Source organism: Mustela lutreola, chromosome 14 (assembly GCF_030435805.1).
Source record: "Mustela lutreola isolate mMusLut2 chromosome 14, mMusLut2.pri, whole genome shotgun sequence".
In the NCBI taxonomy this organism is placed as follows: Eukaryota; Metazoa; Chordata; class Mammalia; order Carnivora; family Mustelidae; genus Mustela; species Mustela lutreola.
Window position 1 is genome coordinate 71,102,152 of NC_081303.1, and position 8,619 is coordinate 71,110,770.

The 8,619-nt window shown below is 52.4% G+C and overlaps 1 protein-coding gene across 1 annotated transcript; it reads left to right on the forward strand.

The window, feature by feature from the left end:
• The first annotated feature begins 263 nt into the window (after window positions 1–263).
• On the forward strand, window positions 264–6,466 carry PEX19 (peroxisomal biogenesis factor 19). The gene is made up of 8 exons (XM_059145487.1): window positions 264–384; window positions 1,743–1,852; window positions 2,270–2,435; window positions 2,845–2,930; window positions 3,566–3,727; window positions 4,739–4,915; window positions 5,142–5,186; window positions 5,353–6,466. Exons 1-8 carry the CDS (start codon window positions 315–317, stop codon window positions 5,434–5,436), a joined length of 900 nt encoding a protein of 299 aa, XP_059001470.1. The 5' UTR covers window positions 264–314; the 3' UTR covers window positions 5,437–6,466.
• The last annotated feature ends 2,153 nt before the right edge of the window (window positions 6,467–8,619 follow it).

Here is an 8,619-nt window from a genome sequence, read left to right on the forward strand (position 1 = left end):
AACGAAAGAGCTCCTTCTCTGGATAATGCGAGAAGTTGAAATAAAGGAAGCCGGGCTACGGAGTAACCTGGCAGAAGTTAACAGCGGGTTCCACTCCGTTAGTTCAACGGTTCCTGGCTCGAAGGGAGGAAAACACAAAACAAAACAAAAACAACCCATAAAGCTTCCTGTCCCTTTAAAAATGGCGGCTCCGCACCGACCTGCACTGCTATTGGTCGCAGGAGGGAAGGGGCGGGGATAAGGGCGGGGCTCGGGGGGGGCGGGGCGCAGCCGCCTCGGAGACCCGCCTCCTACGGCAAGCCGGAGAGAGCAAGATGGCAGCTGCCGAGGAGGACTGTGGTGCTGGGGCCGACGCTGACCGGGAATTGGAAGAGCTCCTGGAAAGTAAGAGCTCGTTATGGGAGAGGCCCGACGGGGGCGGTTGTAAGGACTCATTCGAGGGTAAAGTGAACCTGAGATGTTGGGGGCGGAGCGGGAGAGGCTCTCCAAAATGTTGGCCGGGGGCGGAGGGTCAGCCTGCGCCTCCGAGGAAGATCTGCGGGTCACGCTCTCCTTCCTCCGCGGCGGGAGCTCGGGAGCCACCGTGGGCCCCTGAGCCTGTCAGACCGTTGGTCTCCGGGCCGGAGGGAAAGCGGTAACGCACCGGCCGGCGTGTCACGGTCCGACCTGAGCTTCCCTTGCTCTAGATGAGCAGTTTCCTTCCCGCCAGCCGCAGCGTTCGGTCCTCGGTGGCCGGCGACCCCGACGCTCACCGACTGCTCGCTTGAAGTGTGGGCGAGCCCGTGGCGCGGCCTTCTGTGCGCTGTCCTCTCCTCGCCCGTCTTCCGCCAGGCCTCTCACCTTTTCCTCAGCAGGCCCCATGCCGGTGCTTTCACGGGTCAGAGCTCAAGCCCACCCCCTTCTGCGGCCTTGGGGGCAGACCGTTCACCCTCCTCGGAGAGGCGGAAGGTTCTTTTTTTCCTTAGCCCTGACCTCCGCTGCTCCGTTGGCCGCTTGCCCGCCGTGGGCCGTGCCCCCGCCCCTAGGCCTGGCAGGCAGTGTGGGGGTGGGAACTCGGGTTGTTGAGGGCAGAGGTGAGTATGTGTTGTCCCTTGCCCAGTCACAGACACGTGGGGAGGTGGAGGATGAGCAGAAGTGAGGAGCGGCAGGCGACCGTGCGGATTGGGGCACAGCTGCAGAGCGGCGGGAGGGAGCTCTGGGAGCTTGGCCCGGGTGGGCTGAATCGCAGGATGAGCGAAGGGAGTTGAATGCTCCCCCGGGAGTAGAGCAGAGCGCGCGGTCCCTCAGTCTCGGAGCTAGCGCCCGACCCTGGGGAGGCTGGGTGGAGCATCATGTGGCTTCGGCTTTCTTGCCAAAAATTAATCCCTCGGGGGCGTATGGATGCCTGTGCTCTCTGCTCCAATTGGATATGTGTAGGGGATTTCTGGGGAATCATTCGATGTGGCAAGGAAGGCACTGTGTGGAGGGAGGGGTCTTTGCAGAGCTTTTCACTGTCTCCCCCAGCTCCGAGAGAGATGCCTCTTCCACCTTGAGGGATTTCTTCTCCTTTGATCACATAAATTGGGTAATGAGGAGGGAAGTGGGAAGCTTATTGAGGGGGGCCCAGGAGAGGGAGACAAAAAAAAAAAAATTTAGGAAGGTTGGCACTTTGAAAGATTGTTCTGGTAACTACCCCTCCCTGACCCCAGCCTTGCATCCTCATCCATCCCCCAACACACACACTATGTCTCTTGTCTCTGAAGGTGCCCTTGATGATTTCGATAAGGCCAAACCCTCCCCAGCACCCCCTCCTACTACCACGGCCCCTGATGCTTCGGGGCCCCAGAAGAGATCGCCAGGAGACACTGCCAAAGTATAAATTCCACCCTCTTAAGGGATGGGGAGGGGATGGGCATGCATCTCTGAGCAGAGGTGGGACAGGCCCCTGTGGGTTGGAGTGGTCTGGGGGGAGGAGGCCCTGGCCTTACACCAATGAGTGCTCTTTCAGGCCTCAGTCCTGGTAAACAGGGACTTTTGAGGATGGACTGGTGGGATCTCACGCAAGTTCTTTGGAAAAAAAGTGGGTTTAGATGGTTGGTTTGCGAATGCCGCCCCATACCCTTTCCTCAGTGGCCAGAAGCCTTATTTCCTGTTCTCCTAAAGAGAAGTAGTTAGAATGTCCAGTGGAGGGGGTAGGAGGGAAGCTCTGCATTTCCCAGAGCCACTGCCTGTGGCTTCTGTCAGAGGGTTTCCGAGTAAGACATGCCTTTTTGCCACCCCTTCCCTGCAGGATGCCCTTTTTGCCTCCCAAGAGAAGTTTTTCCAGGAACTGTTCGACAGCGAGCTGGCTTCCCAAGCCACTGCGGAATTCGAGAAGGCAATGAAGGAGCTGGCTGAGGAGGAGCCCCACCTGGTGGAGCAGTTCCAGAAGCTCTCGGAGGCCGCGGGGAGAGTGGGTGAGGAGGCGCCCCAGGGCTGGAACACTGGGAACAAACTTCTCTGGTCTTTGTTGCCCGAGATCGGGAGAACTGTCAGGAAGGCTGATAGGGCTATCACCACCCTGGGGTGGGGCCAGGAGGTGGGAAGAGGGATGGCTACAGGGCTTCAAGAAAGGAATGAGGCTGGAAAGTCCTTGAAAAGATTGTTGAAAACCGACCACTTGAAAGGTCACCGTGTTGTGGTTGTCATCTTGGAGAACAGACCGACACAGGCACAGTTCTTGCAGACTGGTGAAAATGGCTGTGAAGATGAACACAGAGGACTCAGAGATTTGGAGTGCTGGTGATCCACCAGTAAATGGTGCATATCGAGCTGGTAGGCAAACAGTTAAAACCTGAAGACCTTGTCTTTCTTCACCTTCCTTAGGCAGTGACGCAACCTCCCAACAAGAATTTACGTCTTGCCTAAAGGAGACACTAAGTGGACTCGCCAAAAATGCCACTGATCTCCAGGTGAGGGAAAGGGGGGGGGGCCCACCAGGGATCTCACAGAACAGCAAAGTCTCAAAAGACAGACCCTATCTCGTAGCAGGTGAAGTCTGTTCCCGCCACACTGTTTTGCTGCAGGCAAGTTTAAATAGTTCTTTCCCACCTGAAGGGGTGGTAAGCATCCCAAGAAGGCTGTGTACAGATCTTCCTCAACTGATAAGTTGGAAATGTCTTAAGTTAGAAATGCATTTAATGCAGCTACCCTGCTGAACATCACAGCTTAGCCTCGCTAACCATGCCTTAAACACGGTTAGAACACTTAAGTGAGCCTACAGTTGGGCAAAGTCCTCCACACAAAGCCCTTTTTCTAATATGGTGTCGAGTATCTCATGTAATTTATTGACTGCTGTGCCGAAAGTGAAAAGTAATGGTTGTGGGGCGCAGGACGTCACCAGTGCCACAGTTGTTGACCCTGGTGACGGTGTGGCTGCTGGAGAGTATCCTCTGCATATCACCAGCCTGGGGAAAGATCCAAATTCGAGATCTGAAGTATAGTTTCTACGGAATGTGCGTCTCTTTCACACCATCCTAATAAAGTTGAAAATGGTCCGCGGTCAGAGACCACCTGTATTGGCTCACCTCCTTCTTGTCCTTTCTAGAACTCAGGCATGTCAGAGGAGGAACTGACCAAGGCCATGGAAGGGCTGGGCATGGATGAAGGGGAGGGGGAGGGCAACATCCTCCCCATCATGCAGAGCATCATGCAGAACCTCCTGTCCAAGGATGTGCTGTACCCATCCCTGAAGGAGATTACTGAAAAGGTTTGTGAACTTGTATTTCTGCTTTTCCTCCTACTTGTCCGTTGTGTCAGCCCCTGTGGGCTACTTTGTGTGCCTAGAGCCTACAAAGCTAGAGAGTAACTCGAGGCCACAAGCCATCCACTCTTTTCTCCTTTTTGTGTTTGGAGCGGGAGGGTGCCACACTGAAGATGCTGAAGGTGGAACGGGTGGTCCTTCAGCTCTGGTTTCTGTAAACTGGTTTCCGACTGCTGTCCGACCAGCCCTTTCTTTTGCTGGTTTGGTGCTATGCAGTTTAAGAGTAGTGAAAAGATGGTCCCTGCTGTCAGGGAGCTTACAGTTTCGCTCAAGAAACAACATACAGGGCGCCTGGGTGGCTCAGTGGGTTAAGCCGCTGCCTTCGGCTCAGGTCATGATCTCAGGGTCCTGGGATCGAGTCCCACATCGGGCTCTCTGCTCAGCAGGGAGCCTGCTTCCTCCTCTCTCTCTGCCTGCCTCTCTGCCTACTTGTGATCTCTGTCTGTCAAATAAATAAATAAAAAGTCTTTAAAAAAAAAAAAAAAAATTAAAAAAAAAAAAAAAAAAAGAAACAACATACAGGAGTAGAAGCTTTCCCGTGACAGTACTACGTGGGATCAAGTGTGGAGTGAGCCATGTAGACCAGGAGTCAGCAGGCGAGGGTCTGGGTGGACCAAAGCCAACTCTCAAGCTAAGAGTGGTTCTTACAAGTTTAAAGTTGTAAAGTCAAAACAGGAAGAAGACTGTGACAGAGCTTACACATGGCCCGTAAGGGCTAAACTAGGACTGTGTAGGCCTTCACCGAGAAGTGCGCCACCCTCTGGTGACCATCGCGCTAGCATAGCCAGTCGTCTGGCTGGAGTCCGCGCCGCTGCTTGACACTGAACTCGCTTCTTTAGTTTTTATCTTCCTCCATGTCCTCCCCTTCCCCTTCATTTTTTATTGTTTTTCATATTTAATTTCCTTTCCTCTCCATTGTTCATGAATTCTTCCCCACCCATGCTCTTCTTTCCTTAGTATCCAGAATGGTTGCAGAGTCACCGGGAGTCTCTTCCTCCAGAGCAGTTTGAAAAATACCAGGAACAGCACAGTGTAATGGGCAAGATATGTGAGCAGTTTGAGGCCGAGACCCCGACGGACAGCGAGGCCACTCAGAAGGCTCGTTTTGAGTTAGTGCTGGATCTCATGCAGCAGGTAAGGTCTCCTCTGCCGTCTGCCCACGGGTGCTGTCTGGGTGTTCGGTGGAGGACGGGTCTGGAAAGAACACCACACTGCCAGACCCAGTGGAGGAGGGAGCACAAGAGAGGTCCCAAAGCCTGGTCCTCAGAAGATGGGAGAGATAACACGGCTCAGATTCCTCTTTGGGTTGCTCTGTTGTTTTCTAGGATCTTCTGTTTCTCAAGTTCCTCTTATTTTCCAGCTACAGGATTTGGGCCATCCTCCAAAAGAACTGGCTGGGGAGATGGTGAGTATATCTTCTCCAAGATTTGAATCTGAGTTCCAAGTCTCTGGAATTCTGTAATCTTTAATGATTTCACATGAGGTGATCACTGTGGCTCTGGGGGAGGCACCTTCGGAAGCTCTCATTTGAGGTGGGAGCAGTAATCTCAGTCTCTCCATCTCTTCTCCAGCCTCCTGGCCTCAACTTCGACCTGGATGCCCTCAATCTATCGGGCCCACCAGGTGCCAATGGCGAACAGTGTCTGATCATGTGAAACACAGCACGTGTCTGTCACTGAGTCCCAGCCATGGGGAGCATCTGGAGTCAGCAGAACCACTGGGAGCCGAGGCAGGAGAGCCGACTCCAAGAGCAGCCTGCCCGCTGCCCTGTGTCGTCCCAGCTGACTGGGACTGTGCCATACCAGCTGAGGCTTTAACTCTGTCTTTCTAGAAACATGGCCTGTTGTGCGGGCCGTTTCTGTGGGCCCTATCCATGCGGTTTCTGCTGCTAGCAAAGGCCCAGCTACCTTCCAGGTGAAGAAAGGCATCCCTCGTGGGGCATGTACTTTCTTACCTCCCAGATAATGTTATATATGGCCACGCTAATGTTCACTTTTGCATTCAGGGTCTTCGTGCCTTGTCTCTACTCCTTCTGGGACCTGGGGAGCAGAGACAGAGTCTTGGGACTCTGTATTTCTCTAGTTCTTTTGGGCAGAGCTTTTGGAATTGATGGGGAGAAACTTAGCCTGGGCTGGGACGCGAGGTCTGCCACCATGTCCTCTTGCCTTCAGACAGACCGTTATGAACTCTGTGAAGGAAAAGGAGGTGGGGGTTTTGCATCTAATCACAGTAGGGTTGAGAGAGAAGCCCTGGGATTCTCCTCTCTTTAGGTGCTGAGCCTTCAACTCCCTGTTCCGGCCTGAGAACTCAAGTTGCTACCATGGTTCTTTGTACAGTGCTCTGTGATCTGGGTGAAACCAGCCCTTGACCTTCCTCTGCCCCCTGCCTCTCCTCATCTCTTCTCTTTTTAAACACTCGTTTATTCCAGCCTTCTCTGGAACCCAGGCTGTGACAAAGAAGGGCCATCTTATATCCCCTCCTCTGGGCCACCACCACTCTGATTGGAAAACATATGTAATTACAGTGTCAGGTCTAGGAAATGAATGACTGTTCTTCCCCAGATACGTTCTGGCTTATTTGAGACCTCTGATTTCTTTGAATCCTTTCCCTTAAGCAGGTGATTTGGGAACGGGAGTGGAGTGCAGCCCGGGTCCTTTTTCTTGACTAATAAATATTCTGATTGAGGAGTGTGGCCGGTTTTTCATTCAGGTCTTTCTCGGCTCTTCCTCACCGTCGGTAAGCCGCAGTGAGGAGTGCTTGCAGACGAGTTCTGCGTGATCTCACCGTGCTGGGTTCTACCGTCACCCGCCTTCCCCAGCTCAGTCTGCGCCTCACTTGGCAAAGGAGACCGATTGGCCATCTTGCCTCATTCCCTCCCTCTGGGTGTTTCAATCTGGCAAGCCCTTCAGTTGGTACTGTACTTTAACATTTGACATTTTTATTATTGTTAGTAATATATTGTTAACCTTTTCTTTTAAATTACAGTTTGTTTGGTTTTTTTTTTTTTTGAGTTGACCTGGCACCTCTCCTTGCATCCATGGACCTTCGTTGCCAGGTATTGGTGGGCACTCTGGTCAGGCCAGCGGCTGTCCTGTTCATCACTCAGAAGATGATGCCCAGAGCAGGGATACATTGGGCATCTGAGTCAGTTGGAGCTCCTGCTATGCCACTTCCCTTGGGTAAAGCTTTTTACCCCTTAAAGTGATCCTGCCTGTTCTGTGGTGTTGACAAGGAAGGAAGTGCTCTGAGAGCCTGAGGCTGTTTGGGAACTTCCAGCCACTGCTCTTACCAGAGTGTGGAAGCACCCCAGTCTGAACCCAGGACTCCTCTCCTTTGGAGGAGGTGGGCACGGTGCAGGCAGACTTATGGTGGTCACAGAGCCCGAAGGGCTAAAGTCTGTCCATCTATCCCCGGCCAGACTGGACAAGGGTACAGAGGGGAAGGGAAGGACAGAGAGGCCCCAACCCTTGATCCACATGCCTCCTGTACATAGGGGTGGCTGGCTTTAACAGATTCTCACTCCTGCTGGCCTACTCTGGCCTTACTCCAGGAGTCGAAACAGATGCCCTAGTCCAGTTCAGTTCTGTTCCCAGGTCAGGCCATTTGTTTTCAGTTTGATTGAACATAAACAAATTGACCTCCAGTTGGTTACTGTCTGTTCCCAAAGCATTATTTGACTGATTCCGGGACTTGGGGGAAGGACAGAGCAGTCCTTCTCAAGCTATCTTTGCTAAAGGACCAGGCTTTCTGCTTTATAAATACCCAGTCCTTTGTATCCTAAGATGTGTTTCCATGACAACGGTGCAGTCCCCACAGTATGCTGCCCACCCCACGAGCTTCTGCACACCTGAACTGACCACAGCCCTTTCAGCAGAAGTCCACGGATCATGCACTGGGGTATCACAGCAATGTCAAAATGCTTAAAGGTGTCTAAACACTCTCAGTTACTAATTCATCATGTCGTAGACTAGTAAGAAAACTGTTCACGGACCGGTACAAGTCTTTGAACCATGTTGAGTAGCACTGCTAGGCCCTCCCCGGGCTCTGGAGCTCTGTCAGCCACTGGACAGTCTCGGTACGTGTTTTCTCTCACGTGAGGATTGCCTCTTGTGAACTTGCTTCTTTGGCAAGGTGTGTCTCTGTAAGGATATTTATAGTATTTTTCTAGCCTTTTCTCTTGCTTAAAAATAACCATCACAGGGTTTAGGTTCAAGCTCTATGAGGAGTTTTTATGCTGCTCTCAAACTTTAAAGGATTTAAAGCTGCCCCTTTGTTCTAAAATACTGTATGTTAGATAATAAATTTATAGTTGTTTGGATGGTTTCATGAATTAAGAATTGAATTCCTATGGAATTTGTGATAAGGAGGATATTTTCCTGTGACTCTGGACCATCCTGGTGAGGGCCCCAGGAGCACTCTGTTGAGATGGCTTTGGGGGACTTGCAGAAAATGATGGCGCACAGGAAATGAAGTTGAGACGCTGGACCATATGAAAAGTGATCAGAAGGCCTAGAGGAAGAGAATGTGTATTATACTGGAAAACCCACTGGCTGACCATGTTCCTCAGGAAGGCCTGAGGACAACTTTTTTTAACAAAGGAAGGGCACTAATGAATGGGTCACTGGTATCTTCGAGAAGTTTAGATGTGGCTGTCTCTGTGGGTGGAGGCTGAGGGAAGGGGATGTTTAAGAGCCGGCCCCCGTAGCAGCGGAGGCTGGGGGAGGGGTGTTTAAGAGCCGGCCCCCATAGCGGTGAGCAAGATAGGACCCGGGCACAGCCGAGGCCGAGCGGCGGCACTTGGCCTCTCAGAAGCAGAGTGGAGAAGGGCAGCATGTGCG

What these genes read in the sequence shown, in the direction of transcription:
- PEX19 (XM_059145487.1), top strand. Translation starts at nt 315, where the DNA reads ATGGCAGCTGCCGAGGAGGACTGTGGTGCTGGGGCCGACGCTGACCGG. An exon ending in ATTGGAAGAGCTCCTGGAAA is followed by an intron (nt 385 to 1,742) that starts GTAAGAGCTCGT and finishes TTGTCTCTGAAG; the next exon opens with GTGCCCTTGATGATTTCGAT. An exon ending in CGCCAGGAGACACTGCCAAA is followed by an intron (nt 1,853 to 2,269) that starts GTATAAATTCCA and finishes CCTTCCCTGCAG; the next exon opens with GATGCCCTTTTTGCCTCCCA.